The sequence below is a fragment of the Microtus pennsylvanicus genome, chromosome 10 (genome assembly GCF_037038515.1).
Source record: "Microtus pennsylvanicus isolate mMicPen1 chromosome 10, mMicPen1.hap1, whole genome shotgun sequence".
In the NCBI taxonomy this organism is placed as follows: Eukaryota; Metazoa; Chordata; class Mammalia; order Rodentia; family Cricetidae; genus Microtus; species Microtus pennsylvanicus.
The window spans coordinates 46,917,458-46,938,384 of NC_134588.1; the positions used below are offsets into that span (position 1 = coordinate 46,917,458).

General features: G+C 44.1%; 1 protein-coding gene across 1 annotated transcript in view; it reads right to left on the minus strand.

Moving 5' to 3' along the window:
• The window catches only part of Rgsl1 (regulator of G protein signaling like 1), a 70,223-nt gene extending 51,080 nt beyond the window's left edge, over positions 1-19,143 (minus strand). Inside the window, exons 1-6 of the mRNA XM_075987331.1 lie at positions 19,033-19,143; positions 16,814-16,888; positions 14,118-14,247; positions 5,504-5,608; positions 4,225-4,386; positions 2,060-3,024 (exon numbers count right to left, since the gene is read on the minus strand). Of these exons, the coding sequence (XP_075843446.1) occupies positions 2,060-3,024; positions 4,225-4,386; positions 5,504-5,608; positions 14,118-14,247; positions 16,814-16,888; positions 19,033-19,143 (1,548 nt within the window). The remainder of the gene's footprint in view (positions 1-2,059; positions 3,025-4,224; positions 4,387-5,503; positions 5,609-14,117; positions 14,248-16,813; positions 16,889-19,032) is intronic.
• Between the last annotated feature and the right edge of the window lie 1,784 nt (positions 19,144-20,927).

The following is a 20,927-nucleotide window of genomic DNA, read 5'->3' on the forward strand; positions in this document are numbered from 1 at the left end:
AATGGCTTTGAAAACCAAGTGAGTCTGCTCCCCCCTCCCCAACGTGGAGACCTCTCATGACTGAAAGTGCTGTTTCAGACATCAGGGCAAACGAAACCTATGAATAGGTGCTGGGCTGAATTTACCCACATTCTTCTTTACTTGGCAAATATTTTCCAAGTGCCTCCCATGTGCCAGGCACTGTGCAAATGGCTGGCCCGAGGCTTGTTCCAAGGAGCCCACCTCCCAGCAGGGAAAGCAGCACTGAGGTCCTTGTAGTTTGTGTGTGGCAGACATGCAGACAGAGCTCTCTGGGAAGAGAGAAAGGCCAAGAGTTGTATCTGATCGAGTCAGGAAAACCCAAGAGAAGTTTATGAAGGCAATCAAGGGTAAACTCATTTCCCTTTCAGGAGAAGCAGGAATTTACCAGAGGGAAGCCAAGGAGAGGGCACTCCAAGCAGTAGGAGATGCTTGGGCAAAGCCACAGAGTGGAGAAAGGGTGTGCTGGAAGACAATGGGTACTCCCTGAAATACTCCTCTTCTGAGGAAGACCTTGGAGATGGAGGCTTGGCAAGAGATGGGGAGAGAAAATGGGCTAGCGCTCTCTATGAGGGGGTCCAACGACTGGGGGAGCAATGTGGGCATTATTTTGCAAACAGTGAGGTGCCCATGGTGTTTCCGAAAAACTGCTTGATGACCTCTGTAGAGCAGGGTGGGAAATGGCCCAGTGGTTAAAGCGCTTGCCACTGCTATCAAAGGGACCAGGACCAGAGTCTGGATCTCTGGCACCCACACAAATGCCAGGAAGGTGTGACGGATGACCTGTAATTCCAGCCTTGGACGATGGAGTCTAGGGACACTCTGAAGCAGCTGGCTATCAGGAATAGCTCTATCAGCGAAGAGTAACTCAGTCTGTGAACTCTGGGTCCGGTTGAAAGTCCTGGCCTCAAAGAACAAGTTCCAGGAGTGGGCTCTGCTGGGGCTTGCTCCCGAAAGCAAGCAGGCAGCATGGGTACATTTGTTCTCTCTGCTCTCGAATGTGGATGTGAGGCTTTAAGGCCTCGTCTTGACTTTCCTAAAGTAATGAACTACAATCTAAAACTTTAAGCCAAATAAATATTTTCCTCCTGTGTTGCCTACTGTCAGGGTATTTTATAACAGCAGCAAAAATAAAATTAGAATAAGGAGACTTTACTTCCCAGTGCCTGAGAGTTCTTAAAACTTCCTTCAGCACAATCCTCTGAATTTTGTGGTTTGGGGAGGCTGTACTTGAGGTAGGAGTGAAAAGCCGTGGGAGATGGGTATCAACCACACACTCAGCCATTCAACTTTGGAGTTTTTGATTGTTTCAGGGAATCACACAACTTCTACCTTAAAAAATTAACCAGATGAACCCAAAGAAAAACATATAGTCATCCTCCTGGATATTAACCTTCATCAGGCGATGAAAGGAGACAGAGACAGAGACCCACATTGGAGCACTGGACTGAAACCCCAAGGTCCAAATCAGGAGCAGAAGGAGAGAGAGCACGAGCAAGGAACTCAGGACCGCGAGGGGTGCACCCACACACTGAGACAATGGGGATGTTCTATTGGGAACTCACCAAGGCCAGCTGGCCTGGGTCTGAAAAAGCATGGGATAAAACCAGACTCGCTGAACATAGCGGACAATGAGGACTGCTGAGAAGTCAAGAACAATGGCACTGGGTTTTGATCCTACTGCACATACTGGCTTTGTGGGAGCCTAGGCTGTTTGGATGTTCACCTTACTAGACCTGGAAGGAAGTGGGAGGTCCTTGGACTCCCCACAGGGCAGGGAACCCTGACTGCTCTTGGGCTGATGAGAGAGAGGGAGTTGGTTGGGGGAGGGGGAGGGAAATGGGAGGCGGTGGCAGGGAGGAGACTGAAATCTTTAATAAATAAATAAATTATAAAAAAATTAACCAGATCCCTAGTGTTTTAAGGTTTGTGTGGATAATTCTACCTTTAACAAAGTGAGTATAAACGATCAGACAGCATTATTTCCAGGCCTTGACCTAATCTGCCTGATGCTAACTTGTTGTTTTGAAACACGGCCTACCTTACAGATCTCCTTCTGGGCTTTGGGGATCCAGGGATTTACATCTCCAGAAGGCAGGAGCTTCTTCAGGCCCTGAATGATCTGAGGTTTGAGTGGTAAGGGTGGCCCGATCTGCTCATTCAGGTAGAGCTCACAGATTCTGTTACCAAGCATGTGACGGAAGAGCGCGTTCCCACTCATCCTGTTGCTCATCAGAACGCTGAGGAAATGCTGCAGGTCCTGCCAAAGGTCCAGGAGTTTTACCTCCACCTTCATGTTCATCTTCTTCAGGAAATGCCGGAAGGGCCCCCCTGCACAGGCATCGGCACACAGGGCCCAGTGAGTGTAGCCAAAGGAGATGCCTTGCTTAAGGGACTTCTTGACTACCAGCGGGGCAGTGTGGTTGATGATGGGAGTGGATGTTCTCAGGTGGTTAGCGTACGTTGTCTCAAAGAGGCCCTCCATGTGGAGTTGGCTCTTGGACTTTTTCTTCACAGTGGGTTTCTTGGCGTGATGAGTATCTTTGTTCAGGAAATGGCTTATTGCCTCCTGTGAAGAATCTACTCCCAGAAAAGGCTTTTGTAAAACTGCCTTTTCTAGAAGACTAGTCCCTTGGGGATCAATGATGACTTCCGGCTTGGGGTCTGTTTCCAGAGACCATAAGATAGGATTGATCAGCTGCCACAACTTCTTCTTGGCCTTCCTGCTTGAGTACTTCTTTTGGGAATGGTGGGATTTTTTGATGCTCATAATTAGAGGGAGCCCTCCTTCATGCGTGCAGCAGACACTGCACAGGCGAGTCTCATATTCCTGCATCAGGCCTTGACACGCTTCCTCGTTGGCCATTGTCATCTTGGCATGGGTGTAAAAGTTGGGGAGCCAGTAGCTCTGGATTTTAAAGAGAGCCACTTTCTGCATGTGGCTTAGGATCTCCCTTCTGGTGGTGGACTGGTTGGGATGCCAGATGGAGAGGTTCAGGAGGGACTCTGAAAGGAGAGAGAGAAAGGATGAGACGAGGTGGTGACAGCCAGCATGGTGAAAAGGAATCTGGAGAGTTTCTGAATGTCTTTGTGTCTAGTGTGTTGCTAGTCCTGTGTGAAACCCTAAGGACAGAAGCATGCAGAACACAGTGGCATGCTTTTGATGTCTTCTTAGCACACAGTAATTGCTTTTCTCTCATGACTTTCTTCTTTCACATGGAAGCAACCCAGTTTTTTTTGTGGGATTTCTTGAGCCTGTTTTAGATTGTATTGTAAACAAAGGCAAAAGATACAAGAAAACATGATAAAAATGAGATTATGCACACAAGAATGAGACTCATGGTTCTAAACAATGACCAAAGAATTGGGGCTGGATAATCCCAAAGAGTCAAAGCCTTTGAATAATATCCAGTCATTGCTAGTTCTGGAGTCAATGTTATCAATTTTTTTAAAAAAGTTTCATATTAGCCCAGGCTGCCCTCACTATGTAGTCAAGATGGCCTTAAATTCCTGATCGTCTTGTCTCCACTCCCCAAGTACTGAGATTATGGTCATATGCACCCATGCACAGATAATGTCATCAATTTTTAATTATCGCTAGGAATGAGAAGACTGTCTGATCTTAAACAGCATATCTTATGGAACACAGAGATACTGTGTTCAAAATGCCGCTTCATTTTCCATTCAGACTAATAGAACCCGAGAGTCAAGAGAAAGAGATTAGATAATGTCTCAGATAGGCCAGACAGTAAGTATTTTAAGCTTTGTAAACCATAAATAATTTCTGTTGAACTCTAAAACTTCAAAACAGTTTGCTTGCAAAGGTCACGAATACTACCTTGAGTTCACGGGCTGTTGTTTGTTCTAGAGAATCTCATTAACACAAAAATATAACAGAGCCACGCAGACTCGGAAGATACAGTAATTTCCAAACTATACTGTCCCAATTCTTGTTCTCTTCTTCCGATCAACCTGCACCGGCCGGCTGATCTCAGGAAAGCCTGGGCACCACCCTGGGCATAGCTGCTGTCTTTCAGCCCTTTCTCTGTTACAGGTTGTGAGTTCCGCTTGCACCCCTGGCACAGAGCAGATGAAGAAAAGAACAGTGTGGAAAGCAAAAGATGCGGGATAGCAGATACCAGACTGCGCTGCTGGCTACATCAGTCCCACCAGAACGCCATTTAGCACAGGCTCTGTAACTCTTACTGATGTTCATGTTGCAGAGAGTCACCACGTGGGAGCCTTCCTGCAGGTGAGTGGCCTTGAGCCTCAGCAGCAGGGACAGGTAGTAGTCTCTCACGTACTTATCTGTCTCGTCTATGCTCAGGATCTTCTCAGCAAGGATCCAGAAATCCAGCAACTCTTCACCTACAGGTCAGACAGGAGAGACTCAGGGTCGCACTCGAATCCCGCCCCTTTGATGAACGTATCTGGGTGCAGCTGCTCAACCTTTGGTGAATGTATCTTGGTGCCGCTGCTCAGGCCCTCCCAAGGCCTGTTCTGCTGCACCAAACACCATCACCAGCCAACTTCCAGTTAAGTTAGTGTCTTCAGAAAGTGTCCTGTGTGTGAGGATGGGAAGCAGGGGGGAAATGGACTTAAATAGAAAAGGGTCCTTTGTGTCTTTCTTTGGGTATGCTTTTAAAAATAAAGTCACTTTAAGGGAAACTGTGACGTTACAAATCACAGAATATTGTGTGTTGCCAGAAAAAGAAGGAAAAACAAAAGACCTCTGGGAGAAAGAGTATTCCCTAGATCATGGACCCCGAGCAGCCTATAGATGGGTTACAGTCCAGAGGTACCAAAGACCACGTTCCCCATTTTATAACTTTGCCAACCCCAAACAGTAAACTGAAAGATGCAGCCTGCCTAATTCTTACTGCTGCCCAGAGACCCAGGGTCTCATCCTTAAAACTAGGGCACGGAATGAAACTCAGTGTGCTGGGCTGGAGTGTCATCCTGAGCCAGCCAGTAGCCTCCCAGCACCCTGGCACTACTAGACCCAACGGAACAGAGAGTGGTGTTTCCTACTCTCAAAACAGGTTACAGGTCTGTTTCTTACCAGAGTGGAAGCTTTAGGAAACAGGAACTTATGGGGTGATGGGGAGGAGTGTCTTTTAGTCCCAGCACTTGGGAGGTAGAAGCAGGTGGATCTGAGTTCGAGGCTAGCCTGATCTACAAGAGTGAGTTCCAGGACAGTCGGCTACACAGATAAACCCTGTTTCCAAAACCCAGAGAAGGAACGTACAACCCCTGTGCATCGTTGTACTCCATCCTACTAGCATAGTGGCTACCACACAGACGTGCTTGGCAAATACTGCTTATATGGATGACTGAGAGGGATTTGGATTGCTTTTACTGTAACTTAGCGATCTTTCACCCATACTGCACTGTTAAATATATCTAGATTTTCCACTGATGCACATAACTGCCATCTGAGGTTTGGACACCCTGGAAACTGCTAAGGGCTTCTTCAGAAACCCACCTGCACTGCCCATGAGGTAGGAGCAGAAACGCCACATTCCTCTGACCCCAGCGATGCATTTTTCCAGGAGCCATTGGTCTGCCATTTTCCATCTCATCATCTTGGCTGCCAGGAAAGTCAATGAGAAAGGGAATGTGAACTCTTCCCTTTGCCCTTCTTTCAGCCCTGCACACAACCAAACCCCGCTCATCCAGTGTGAGTCGGTTAGATGAATGGGGTCCTGACTGTGGTGCCTTTGAAACTAGGCATCTGGTAACATGTGTCAGGGCGCATGCGGGGTCTTCATGTGTGCATATAATCCATACCTCAAAAATACCCTCTCCCCCCTCTACAGTCCCTACCTGGCAATGATACTGTCCTTAAAACTTAAAAGCGTGCACCCACACACTGAGACAATGGGGATGTTCTATTGGGAACTCACCAAGGCCAGCTGGCCTGGGTCTGGAAAAGCCTGGGATAAAACCGGACTCTCTGAACATAGCGGACAATGAGGACTAATGAGAACTCAAGAACAATGGCAATGGGTTTCTGATCCTACTGCATGCACTGGCTTTGTGGGAGCCTAGGCAGTTTGGATGCTCAACTTACTAGACCTGAATGGAGGTGGGGGTTCCTTGGACCTCCCACAGGACAGGGAACCCTGATTGCTTTTCGGGCTGGGGGGGACTTAATTGGGGGAGGGGGAGGGAAATGGGAGGTGGTGGCGGGGAAGAGACAGAAATCTTTAATAAATAAATTTATAAAAAAAACAAAAAAAAAACAAAAAAAAACTTAAAAGCGGTTTGACTCTCTCTCCTTCTGTCTTCCCCTCCTCTCTCTCTCTCTCTCTCTCTCTCTCTCTCTCTCTCTCTCTCTCTCTCTCTCTTTCTCTCTCTCTCTCTCTCTCTATCTCTCTCTGTGTGTGTGTGTGTGTAAAATGTAATCAAAGTGGTAGTTGAGTATAGCAGGGGCTTGGTATGATATTTGGCTCCACAGATGCCCCTGATTGTAGCTTCCTTTGGCTAGTGAGTCAAAAGTTGCCAATTCAACTCTACACGGAAATTTTGTCCACTCATTCAACAAATACTGATTACATGGCTACTAGATGCCACGCCTTGTTCCATGCCTTGGATGTCAAACAAAAATTCCTGCCCCTGAGGGGTTTATATTCAATTCCTGTGAAAGGGATGTGCCAAAACCATGTATAATGAAGAGTACATTATTCAATAAGACTGAAAGTGGTGGTAAGAACTACAAAATGCGGTAGAGCAAAGCAAAGCATGCCGGGAGTTCTGGGTGAGCGGATGGGCAGGATTCCATGAGATCATTGGAACAGCTTTCACTGAAGGTGGGGTTTGCATGGGCATTTGAGGTGGCAGGGAGAGCCCTGTGGATGTCTGGGGAGAGCATTCCAGGCTGAGGAACAGCTAGTACAGAACAGAGCGGTGGGAAGGTATCCAGCATGCTTGATGAACTGGGAGTCAGTGAGGCTGGACTGGAGTGAGTGGGGGCAGGGAGAAGTGATGGGACCTAAAAGGAAAGGGAGACTGGTCTGTAGAGCCCCTCGGGGGGTGCAGGGGTGCTGGATTTGTACAGAGACAAGAACCGTTGGTGAGTGCGGGTAGATGCTGGGGGGCGGGGCACAAAGGCATTGAGCAGATGTGTGTCTGATCCGAATTACATTGCCCCGTTTGTATTGTGTTAAAATACACTTTAAAAATTACTGTTTTAACTATTTTTAGCGTACAATTTAGCCCCATTAGATACATTTGTAATGTGCAACTAAAATGACTGTGCGTCTCCAAAATGCTTTCTTTTTCAGGTTAAACCGAAATCGTACCATTACATAATAACCCTCATTTCTCAGTCCCACCAGCTCCTGGCAGTTACCAACACACTTCTCTTTCTGTGATTTTTGACTCTAAACACTTCATACAAATGGAACACACAGTATTTTTCCCCTTTCTAATTGCTCATTTCACATAGTACAGTCTCTTCGAACTTGCCCCATGTTGTAGCAAATGCCAACATTTCCTTTTCACGGCAGCATAGCAATCCATTGAATGTATGGTGATGTTTTGCTTAGCTACTGATTTGTTGATGGACGTGGGTTGCTTCTTCAGCTTAGCTGTGTGAATAATGCCATTGGGAACATGGGTGCCCAAAGAACTCTTTGGGACTCTATATTCAATTCCTTTTAATATACACCTCGAAGTAAAACTACGGGACAGTGTGGTAATTCTGTGTTTGCTTGTTTGTTCTTCAGGAATTGCTGTACTGCTTTCTGTGGTGACTCTGTCATTTAACATTGCTACCAACCACGTGTAAGAGTTCCAAGTTTCTCAAATCCTCCCCAACGGTTATCATTGTGCAGTAGACATGGTAATGGATGTGAGGTTGTATCTCAGTTCAGTTTTGGCTTGTATTTCCCTTACAACTAGTGAACTAGGTATCTTTCTATGTGCTTATTAGATATCTGTTCATCTTCTGCAGAAGAAGTGGTTTTGCATTTTTTTTGCTTATTTTCATTTTGTATTTTTGTTGTTGTTGAGTTTTGTTATTTATACATTATGGATCTCCTCTTTCAAATAATATACCTTTCAAATATTTTTTTCAAATGGCTTTGCATTCTTTGCGTATTTTCATTTTATATTTTTTGTTGTTGTTGAGTTTTAAGAGTTATTTATATATTATGGATCTCCTCTTTCAAATTATATACCTTTCAAATATTTTCTTCCATTCTATGCTGTTCCTTTTTTTTTCTGTTGGTAGTTTCCTCTGAGGTCTAAATTCTAAGGTTAACTCTGCACTGATGCCACAGTTAAGAAATTACTGCCAAATCCAATGATGTGAAACCCTGGGCCTGGACTTTCTATTGGTTTTGCAGTTTTAGATCTAATAATTAGGTCTTTGATTTATGTTCATTATTATCTATCATGTGTTATAGAGGTAAACTTCTTTCTCTTATATCTAGACTTTGATTTGTTCCAGCATCTTGTTTTCTTTTGTGCCTCTCTCTCTCTCTCTCTCTCTCTCTCTCTCTCTCTCTCTCTCTCTCTCTCTCTCTCTCCCCCTCTCTGTCTCTCTGGATTTATGCATATACATGTGTTTGTGGAAACCAGAGGATGACCTCTGGTGCCATAGGGGCTGCCATCAGGGGCTGCCGTCAGGGCTGCCGTCAGGGCTGCCGTCAGGGCTGCCCTCAGGGGCTGCCGTCAGGGCTGCCGTCAGGGGCTCCCGTCAGGGGCTGCCGTCAGGGGCTGCTGTCAGGGCTGCCGTCAGGGGCTGCCATCAGGGGCTCCCGTCAGGGGCTGCCGTCAGGGGTTGCCGTCAGGGCTGCCGTCAGGGGCTGCCGTCAGGGCTGCCGTCAGGGCTGCCGTCAGGGCTGCCGTCAGGGGCCATCCACCTTTACTCTTGGGTCAGGACCTTTCACTGAAACTGGAACTTACCTAATGGGACAGGCTGACTGAGTGGAGTGTTCCCCAGAAATCCACTAGTCTCCAGCCCCCTAATGCTAGGATTTCAAGTGAATGGCACTAAGCCAGCTGTCTCTGTGATTAAACTCGGGTCCTCCCCCTTGTAAGGCAAGCATCTTACTGACTAAGCCATTTCCCCAGCACTCAGCATTGCCTATTGGAGACTATTCTTCCACAGAATAATTTTGGCACTCTTCTCAAAAGTCATTTCATTGTATGCTTGGTGTTTATTTCTGGGCTTTATGTTGTTTTTCAATGGTCTTAAGATTTGGCATTATGCTAGTACTAAACTCTTTTGATTATTATAGTCTTGTACTAAGTTTTAAAATTAGGATGTATGAGACCCCCATTTTTCTCTCCAATTTCAAAATTGTTATAGCTACTCAGGATCCATTGAGTTGCTATATGAATTTTAGGACTGACTTTCTTATTTTTGTAAAAGAAGCTATTGGGATTTCAGGACTCTGTGTTTTAAGGAGTACTAATGTCTTAGCAATATTTGTTTTCCAAACTATGGACATAGGAGGTATTTCTATTAATTTATTTTTTAGTTTGTTTCTGCAATGTTTTGTAATTTTCATTGTACAAAATTTACCTGTTTGACTAAGTTAATTCCTAAATATTTACTTTTTATTATTTTTAATATCTTATAAATTGGATTGTTTTGTGATTTCTTGTTCACTTGTTTATGGAGAATATATATGTATATGTATATGTATAAAAGATAAATGCCTATTACGTGAGCCCAATCAAATGCCCTTTAATCAATTGCTTAAAAGCTACATAAAAATAAAGTCTCTCAGTATGGTAGATATTTCAATATGCTTATAGAACTGTTTTACTTCAACATTTATTTTCAGGAACGAAACTAGACTGCATAGTCCCACTACCTACCTTAGGAATGAATGAATGACAGACATATTTAAAGTTTTCAGAAAACTTATGAAAGTTAATTTCTTTTTTTTTATCTTTTTTTTTATTGAGAAAATGAGAAAAAAAAACAAGTTTCCACCTCCTCCCAGCCTCCCATTTCCCTCCCCCTTCTCCCACCCTTCTCCCCCTCCTCCCACCCTTCTCCCCCTCCCCCCACTCCTTTCCCCCTCCCTTTCCAGTCCAAAGAGCTGTCAGGGTTCCCTGCCCTGTAGTAAGTCCTAGGTCCTCCCCCCTCCGTCCATATCTAGGAAGGTGAACATCCAAACTGGGTAGGCTCCCACAAAGCCAGCACATTACGTAGGATCAAAACCCCTTGCCTCGAAAAAAAAAAAAAACAAAAAACAAAAAAACAAAAAAACCCTTTGCCATTGTCCTTGGCGTCTCATCAGCTCTCATTGTTCGCCATGTTCAGAGAGTCCAGTTTTATCCCATGCTTTATCAGTCACAGTCCAGCTGGCCTTGGTGAGCTCCCAATACATCAGCTCCACTGTCTCAGTGGGTGGGTGCACCCCTCGTGGTCCCGACTTCTTTGCTCTTGTTCTCCCTCCTTCTGCTCCTCATTCGGACCTTGGGGGTTTCTAGCCATAAATAAGGGACACGGAGCCTACAATTGGTGATCCTAAAGAAGCTAATTAAGAAGGTGAACCAAAGGAAAAACATATAGCTATCCTCTTGGCTATGGGAAGTAGACAAAGCTGCCGGAGAGAAAATTGAGATCTTGGGGGTGGGGTGGGATGGGGGTAAGGGGAGATGGGGAGAGAAAAGGGAGAAGGGGAGGAAGGGGGGAACTTGGAAAAAAAGGAGGATTGGGATAAAGGAAGGTTGGATAGGGGAGCACGGAAGCACAATTCTTAGTTAAGGGAGCCACCTTAGGGTTGGCAAGAGATTTGAACCTAGAATGGCTCCCAGGTGCCCAAGCCGAGGTCCCCAGTAAATTCCTTGGGCAGCTGGGGATAGGCAACCTGAAATGACCCTATCCTATAGCAACACTGACGAATATCTTGCATATCATCATAGAACCTTCATCTGGTGATGGATGGAGATAGAGACAGAGACCTACACTGGAGCACTGGAATGAAAGTTAATTTCTAGAGCATTCTAAACAAATTATTTTGAATAAGGTTTTTTGTATTACTTATACTGATACTATTCCACTACAGAAGGTTTTTCTTCAAATCTATGAAACTGTTTGATATAATAGACATATTTCTTGTTCATATTTACAAAGTCCCGACTTAGTGTGTATCTCATATATGGGCAAACTAAAGACTTGTACTTCTAGATTTTCACCAGACTCTGCTCTTTCATATTTGCATTTAAACTGAGTTGGTAGAGATCCTCCTAAACGTTTTATGTTGATATGAGTTTTCTTCATCATGCATAGTCATGCTTGCCATAAATACGTTGTGGCAATGGCACCTAGCTACATAGTATATTTAGAGATTCTCTCAGTTGTGACTTTTTACATGTTTTCAAAGGGAGCCGAGTAAGAGAAGGCATGCCCACATTTCTGACATCCGTGTTGTTTATATGCAGCATACTTATATTCATGTGCTCACAATTTACCCCAAGGATATAAGGCTTTGGCACATAGCTTACACCCTAAGGATTTTCTCCACTCTGAAACCCTTCCTGGAACCGAAGGGAACCGGGATAAGTGAAGGTTTTCCCACATGACATAACACTGTTCCCTACACTGAATCATTCTATGATATTGAAGAAAATAGAAAAAGATGAGTGTTTTCCTACATTTACATATAGGGCTCCTCGCCTTTGCAAATCTTTTTGTGGCATCTAAGGCAACTGTGCTAAGTGAGGCTTCCCCACATTGGTTAGATACATAACATTTCTCTCCTGTGAATCTTTTCATGGTATCAGGGGGAACTGCAATTTGTAAAAGGCTTTACCACAATGCTTACACACATGGGGTGTTTGAGTCCACTGTGAATCCTGTGGTATTGTCTTAGTCACCGTTCTATTGCTGTGAAGAGACAGATGACCGAGATAACTCTGATAAAAGAAAACAGTTAACTGGGGGGCTAGCTTACAGTTTCAGAGGCTTTGTCCATTGTCATCACAGAGGGGAGCATGGTGGCACACAGGCAGGCACAGGAGCAATAGCTAAGAGCTTTATATCTTGATCCACAGGTAGAGAAAGACAGCAGACCTGGTGTGGGCTTTTGAAACCTCAAGGCCTACTCCCAGTGACACACCTCCTTCAACAAGGCCACACCCACTCCACACCTCCTCATCTGGTCAAACAGGTCAACTGGTGACCAAGCATGCAAATATATGAGTTTATGGAGGCCAATCGCATAGAAACCACCATAGGTGTGGAAGGTTAAGTGTCGTCACCAAAGGCTTTCCCGCATTCGTGACATATATAGGGGTGACAAATATTCTCTCTGTTGTAGACTCCTTGATAGCAATGAAGTAAACTGAAATAAAGGGAAGGCTTTACCACATTGCTTGCATTCATACGTTTTCTCTTCACTGTGGCTTTTTCTTTTGGCATCAGAAGGAAATGGAGCAAGTGAATGCTTCCCCCACACTGCGCCTATTCATCGGGCTTCTCTTTAGCGATTCCGTTCAAAGCTCTAAAGTGAGAAAGGATACGCGAAGGCTTTCCTATGAAGTTCTTTTTCGCTGCACCTTCTTTCCTGAGTGAAAGCGAAACTGATCGCACACCGGTGTTTGTGTGATCCGACTCTGTTGTGTATCACATGGCTCCTGCCATAAGATTTCTCCCCAGCAGGATTTCTGTGAACACAGCTATGCATACCGGAGGGTTTTCTACATTGTTTGCATCTGGGGTTTTCTCCAGTGTGAATCTTCACATGACTCTTAAATCACTGGGGACAACTGAGGAAGTCTCCTCATTCCTTACTTTTATAGCACCTCCTCTTATCCCTGATACTCATCTTGTTCGCATCCACCCTCAGATGTGACGTGAGCACCGGGAACAAGTGAACACTGAGGACATCTCCACACACCTCCGTTCTACATGGTTCTACTTCACAAGGGTTACTTTTGTTCATAAGAGGATCTAGAACGCAGCTGAATTTCTCCCCATTGACTATCTCCGTTATGTTCACATAATCTCTCTACAATTCGATGTCTTGATTTCCCTTGAATTGTTGCCATTGTCTTCAGCATTCTGGTCCTCCTGTATTTTTTGAATAATATCTAGGATCCCAAAGGTTTTCTGTATCACATTTCAGTGGGGCTCCTTTAGAATGATCCTGGAAAGCCCATTCCTCCAGGGTGGTGTTCATAATCACACTTCAAAGGTCACGGACTCCATTTCTGTTTTCAGGTCTGGTGCTAACTGATCCTGAGATCAGTATCCAAAAAACAAACAAACAACAACAACAAAAAAAAAACCCTAACCACCCAATATCCAGGATTGTGAGGATGTGTCATAACTAGGACGGCACTAGAAAGGCTCCATCCAATCACTTTCAATCATGTGTATCTGAAAGGATTATCATTATCAGTTAAACTCGCTTTTGGACAATTTCATGCATGTGTATACTACATAGTGATTACTCTCACCCCCTCCATTCTCTTTCATTTTCTTCTCACCCTTCCCCCACCCTTCCCTACAGATCTTTCTCACATTTCCATCTACTTGTTTTGTTTTGTGACCCCCACCCCCAGTGTAACCAGGCGCATCTCTGGTGTGTCCACACAGTTTTGGACTGACCTACTGGAGAGCCTGGTGAGGTCAGAAGTGAGTACCCAATTGAAAACAATTTCCCCCTTTCCCGTAATTTGTCAGTATTCAATAATTTAGGAGCAAGGCCTCATGAGCCCTTCTTCCATCCATAATTGATCGTTGACAGGATCAGTACTGCACACATCTGGATCAGGTAGCTGAGGTCCATAATGTAATAGCTGTGCCACACCTAAAGGTGGCATTTCACAACCTGTCTCCCTATGCTCCCGTTTGTACTGTCTTCCCTAAAAGAATTAAAATTTCAAAAGGGTTTATTATTATCATTTTTGCTTGTGTATATGTATGTATCTCTGTGTGGGTACATGCACGTGAAGGCAGATGTCCCTGGATGCCAGGAGTGTCACCTTTTGATGCAACAGGTGTTAAACTTCTTCCATGGCTACAAATGCAGGCAGGATTTGGATCATACCATAGAACTGATATGCATAGCATCATTATGCAGTCTGGCTTCCCATATTTCTCCACACGCTCTCACACCTATGCTTACCTCCTTCTGGGGATTTGATAAAGCTGATGAGCTCCTGACAGAGAATGTAGTGGAAACACAAGTCTGTTTGGCAGAAGAAAGGTAACCGGTATTTTTCCAACCAGGTCAATAATCCTTTGTACTTGGCAACCTAGAGCCCAAACAAAATAGCAGAAAGATAAATGGAACTGAACCCTGCAGAAATCCAGCACAGAAAGGAGCATCAAGTTGGACCATGGTGGTGCACAGCTTTAATCCCAGCACTCAGAAGGCAGAGGCAGAGGCAGGTGGATCTCTGTGAATTCAAGTTCAACCTGGGCGACAGAGTAAGTTCCAAAATCCAGAACTGTTTCACAGAGAAACCCTGTCTCAAAAAAGCAAACAAAAAAAGGAAGGAAGGAAGGAAGGAAGGAAGGAAGGAAGGAAGGAAGGAAGGAAGGGAGAAAGGGAGAAAGGAAGAATGGAAAGAAAAGAAAGGAAAAGAAAGGGATATCAAGTCACGTTGCCTTTGCATCATCTGGCTGGAAGTGCTGGTTAAAAGTTGTGCCTAAGGGGAGTGGAGACTCGAACTGAGGTTCCCAAAGATGAAAGTTGTTAAGTTGAAAATAAAAAATTAAAACACACACACCCATACAAAACAAAATCCCAACATGACAAATCTTCAGAAAGTTTTCCTTATTCCCGAGTTTGTTTAAGAAAAACAGATAAATTTTTGTTTGACCAAAATAATAATAATAAAGAGTAGCAAAAATCTTGTTCTGTAATGCATATCAAAATGACTTTGAGATCCTATCTTACATCTGTAAGAATGGCTAAGATCAAAAATAGTGATGACAACTTATGCTGGAGAGGTTGTAGGGTAAAGGGAACACTCCTGCAGTGCTAGTGGGAGTGCAAGCTGGTACAGCCCCTTTGGATATTAGTGTGGCAATTTCTCAGAAAATTAGGAAACAACCTTCCTCAAGACCCAGTAATACCACTTTTGGGTATATATCCAAAGGATGCTTTATCGTACCAAAAGGACATGTGCTCAACTGTGTTCATAGCAGCATTGTTTGTCATAGCCAGAACCTGGAAACAACCTAAATGCCCCTCAACTGAAGAAATGGTACATTTACACAATGGAGTATACACAGCAGAAAAAAAATAATGACAGCTTGAAATTTGCAGGCAAATAGATGGAGCTAGAAAACATCATTTTGAGTGAGGTCACCCAGACCCAGAAAGACAATTATCATATGTACTCACTCATAAGTGGTTTTTAAACATAAAGCAAAGAAAACAAGCCTACAAATCACAATCCCAGAGAACCTAGACAACAATGAGGACTCTAAGCGAGACATACATGGATCTAATCTACATGGGAAATAGATAAAGACAAGATCTCCTGAGTAAATTGGGAGCATGGGGATCTTGGGATAGGGTAGAAGGGGACAGGAGAAGCAGGGAGTGTAGGGATAAGTCCCGCCCCTTAGGGGGCGTGTTCGCCTCGGGCTAATGTCTGCCTATAAATTTGGGGAGCGTGCTCCCAGCCTTTGCTTCTGCTTTCCTGGTCTCCACTGGAATGGTGGTTCTGTAAGTCTATTTCTACATTAAAGCTATATATATTGTTACAATCTGTCTGCATTCGTTTACGCCGCTACATTTTGGCGCCCACCTGGCTAGCTCAGTCGGTAGAGCATGAGACTCTTAATCTCAGGGTCGTGGGTTCAAGCCCCACATTGGGCGCCAAGGGAGGGGAGCAGAGAAAAATGTAGAGTTCCATAAAAATCAATTTTAAGAAGCATGAAAATAGCACTGCAACGAACATTAAAAAAAAGTGTTGTTCTGAGATTTCAGGTACAACTCGACTATCTTGTTTCTCTTTTTCAAAATGATTTCTCATAAAACTCCAACCCACGTCAACTGCACAAAGAAGCTGAATGCGAAGGTACATACCTTTTACTAGCTCCTAGCAGGAGAATCATGAGTTCTGGCCTAGCCTGAGCTATGTAGCAAGTTCCTCTTCCAATAACTACACAAATGCATAGAAAAAAAAACACACACCACCATTTAGAGAAGAGGGAGGATCCTAAGAGACAGGGGAGGGGAAGCAAAGTTTCAAGTAATAGTGGAGAAACTCAATGCAACAGTTGAAGCAGGATGGTTCTCTTAGGTCTCTGGAGCTCAGAGGAAACACTCCTTCCTGAGGGAGGCTCAGTGTGACCAGTGCAGTGACACACATCACCAGCACTGCACAGAAAGTCACCAGCAGGTCGAAAGTCCACATAATGGAAGAGGAGAAGAACAACTTATAAGGTAGAGAAAGTAAGAGAAAGGCATGCTTTCAGAAGAGAGCAGTGCACACTGATCACATCTATGGCCCACGTTTCCCACTTCACACTGTCAGCTAAGTCTTAGGTTCTTTCTTGCTTAGGTGCGTGCCCTTAGGCTTCTTCTCGGCATAGTGTCCAAGCATCTCCTGCCCAACCATGACAACAGACAGGAGAGATTTCCTAACTGTTGACTAAAATATAAGGAGAGAATTGAGCAGCAATTGCTTGTCCCGCGGTGGGTAACCTGCCAACTGTCTCCCTGGCTTAAAGCTACTTCTCCCCTCAGCTGCTTCACACTTTCCTCCACTGCCACCCCTAGATGCCTTCTTCCTCCCCATCTCCAAATTCTTCAAATACACTCCCTCCCTCTGCCCTGAATCTTTTGCCATTCAAGAATCTTACCAAGTCGTAAGGTATTTCTGGCCACAAGCTCCACTGTGAATTTTCAATATTATAAAATGGTGTCTGACCAAAGACCTGTGAAAGAAAACGTGATGATCGGGATAAGAATATCCTCCGTAAGTACGGTCCCAGTGGATACATCTACAAAGCACTCCCACACATAAGGCTCAGGAGTCACTGCGTAAGAAGGGACAAGAAGATTGTAAGAGCCAGAGGAGGAGGGACTTTGCTGTGAGACTGTCACATCAGAAGTTAGACTCGTAAAGTCTCACCAACATGACTGCCCATATGTGCGCTGAACGAGGAGGACAGCAATGAACATGCCAAAGAAGGATGGGGGCAAACCAAGGCGCAAGGCTTCAACCCACACAAAGAACTAGAGGCATCTTGTTAACGCTGGTAGCGAGAGAAGTAGCCAGCTCGGGGAAGAGCATAACCAAATGGTTGTCCAGTGCCAAATGATCAGCCCTGAAAATATACATCCAAGGAACATTATATGGATCAAAGGGCTATATTTAGGAATATGTGTGTATATACAAACACACATATGTATGCAATAACTATTAGTTTTTTTTTTTAAAAAAAAGAAGCCATGAATTTGAAGGAGGGTAGGCAGGGGTTTATGGAAGAGTTTGGAGTTAGGAAAGGGAAGGGAGAAATACCATAATTGAAACACAATCTCAACAAGAACAGCAAAAGCATTTCCTCCATAGGCTCAGATATTTGAATATTTTGTCTCTGGCAAACATTCAAATATCTGAGCCTATGGAGGATATCTTTTTGGTACTGTTTGGTGGCACTGTTAGGTGGTCCTGTTTGGGTAGGTTTAGAGGGTGTGGCCTTGTTAAAGGAAGTATGTCACTGAATGTGGGCTTTGATGTTTCAAAACCGTGCATAACTCCCAGCGCGCTCTCTCTCTCTCTCTCTCTCTCTCTCTCTCTCTCTCTCTCTCTCTCTCTCTCTCTCTCTCTCTCTCTCTCTCTCCTGTGTTTGTGGTTCAGGATATGAGCCCTCATCTTCTGCCCCAGCTGCCATGCCTGCCACTTGCTGTCTCTGCTCCACCATCATGAACTCTTATTCCTTTGGAATCATTAGTCAAAACGAGATTTCTCTTCCTTCCTTCCCTCCTTCCTTCCTTCCCTCCTTCCTTCCTTCCTTCCTTCCTTTCTTTTTTTTGAGACAAGGTTTCTCTGTGTAGTCCTAACTGTCCTAGAACTTGACTGTAGACCAGGTTGGCCTTGAACTCGCAGAGATCCTCCTGCCTCTGCCTCCCAAGTGCTGGGATTAATGGTGTGAGCCACCACCACTCAATAATTTTTTTCTTTCTTAAGTTGCCTTGGTCATGGTGTTTCATCTCATGAGTCTGAAAGCAGCCAGAAGAAATCCTCACACATAGAACAAGTTTCATTGCAGCCATGGGGGAAGAGAGACTCCCCGACGTTGTTATTTCAAGAGACAATGATTTTAAGATTTTTTTCCACTTGAACAGCCTTCTTTACTAAGAACATTAAGATGACTTAATTCTGAGGTTCACTTTTCATTTGGATATACCCCATGTAGACCTTGAAACTATCTTGCTTGTATGTAAAAACTAAGACTCTTAATAGTTGAACTATTTGCCAATGCATTGCAATATTTACCTTCTCGTCAACCTAAGAGAGAGAAAACAAAGGTCTGAACCTTTTTCTAATAAGAAATAGCTTTTATATCTACGCATACCTCTGACTAGAATGCCACCTTCCCATATCACTGCTTCTAGAGCATCACTGTGAAGTGCGTATATTAGTGAATTGGATGACTAAAGTCTTAAAATAGCTCCTGAGAACCGAGACAGTGTCAGAAGCACGGAACAATTCTGAACAGGAAAGGCAGGCTTCGGAGTTATGATGTGATTGGGAGGTTCCTGGAGATGTCACAGCTGGTTCTGGTTCCTGTCCATCGAGGTGGCTCAGCAGGTAACAATGCCATCCACCTCATGACTGTCATCCAAAGCCTCATGACCTGAATCTGACATAGTGGGGGGACAGCACTGACTCTCACAAGTTTTATTTTCATGTCCACACATGTACCATGGTGCTTACATGACACACACACACACACACAAATATAATAAATTCAAACGCAGAAAAATTCTCAATTTGAAAAAAAATTAATACAAAAAACAACAGACACTTAGACATATCAATGGAACACTTGGATTCAGAGCTAAGAATGCTTACCGGGAGAGAAAGAAATGTGTTGAAAAAATCAGCAAAGACTTCATCCTCCAAAAGAATAATGAGATTTGTAGAACCGATGATCTCTGCATGTGGAGAAAACAAAACAGCCATGATGGAGTTATGTCTGATGGAGGAAACAAAGCCGCTGGACAGACAACTGACATGCCAGGTCTCAAGGCAGTGGCCCTTAGATCTGACCCTGTGTCCCTCCTCCAGGGCCTTTTTGTCATTGTTGCTCTCTTACATACTCCTAGCTGTGGGGAACTCACTGCCTCACACAGCCTAGTCCGCTTATGAAGAGATGAAAACCAAGAGTTTCTGTCTTCCTGTGCTCTGCCTTTGCCTTCTGCTTGGGCGCATTCTGCCCTCTGCAGTGCAGCAGGATTCACCCAGGTCCCCTTACACAGGACAGGACTCCAGCCTTTCAGAGCTCCCCACCCCCTTCCCCGGCCTTCCACTCATCTTCTCTCATGAAGGTCTCTTTTCTTACTCACTTCCTCTTTTTTTGGCTGGAGCTACTCCAATATACCAAGCACCGGAAATGCTTCCCAGGGTGGTGTGCACAACAGCTGCCTATGTGTAAGCTTGTGATATGAATCAAGTGTGTCCTGAATCAGGGTTCCCTTTTGGGGGCTCTCACATGACACTAATCACCGCCACCATCTTTAATCTGTTGCTCTTTAGAAAAACAAGGGAAGGAATTTGTGTGTATCCCAAAAGAATTTCACCTGGGTAATTTAAGTCTAGCATTCCAGCTTTCATAGATACTGACTTGCAATTGTGGATCATTTGTTCCTTGGTTTAGGTATGAGAATTGTCTTGTTCAAATGAATCAGAAGATACAGATGCTAAATGCAGGCTGGTGAGGTAGTTCAGTGGGTAAAGACTCCTACTACCAAGCCTGATGACCTGAGTCGATGGAAAGAGGGAACTCCTGCAAGTTGTCCTCATGTGTGCAACACACTGAATAAATAAAAAATACAAAATAATAAAATAAATGCTAAATGTTATAAAGCCTAGCATGAGGCTAGATGATCCCTTTAAGGTTGTTCCAACTCACTAAGCTAATGACTGATTGATTTTTGACTGATTTTTGCTATCTAGCTCAGATTGGCCTAGAACTCACTATGTAGCCCAGAGCAGCCTCAAATAATAATAATAAATCAAGTGGTGATGGTACACACCTTTAATCCCAGTAGTCAGGAGTCAGAGGCAGATGGATTTCTGAGTTTGCAGCCAGCATGAACTACAGATTTATAGATTAAATTCCAGGAAGGCCAGAGCTGCTCAGAGAAACCCTGTCTCAAAAAAAGAAAGAAAGAAAGAAAGAAAGAAAGAAAGAAAGAAAGAAAGAAAGAAAGAAAGAAAGAGGAAGAAAGAGGAATAAAACTCACAATAATTCTGCCTCAGCTTCTCAAGTACTCGGATTATGGGTGTGAGACTTATCTATGCTTTTTTTAGACCTTAAGGTTTAGTGAATAGCAAACTAATAAGATGGTCAAAGAATAATCTAAATAACCCAATAAATAAACTGAGCCTTTTGTCTCAGTATAGTTAAACATCTGATGAAAAAAAAATTAATGTCATCGAAATGCAGTTTTGTTAACATAAGAACGCTAAGAACGAAAGTTGTAGCTCAGCTGGTAGAGTGCTCGCCTGATAGTCGAGAAGTCCTGGGTTCAATCCCCAGCCCTGCTAAACCAGGCATGATGGTGTATGCCTTTGGTAGACCAGGCACGAGAGTCAGAAGTTCAAGGCCACCTTTATCTACAGAGCAAGTTTGAGGCCAGCTTAGACTACATACGATCCTTTCTCCAAAAATAAAATAATAATAATGTAATTTAAAAATAAAGTAGCTTGGCATGGTAGCCCATGCCTTTAATCCCAGTTACTTA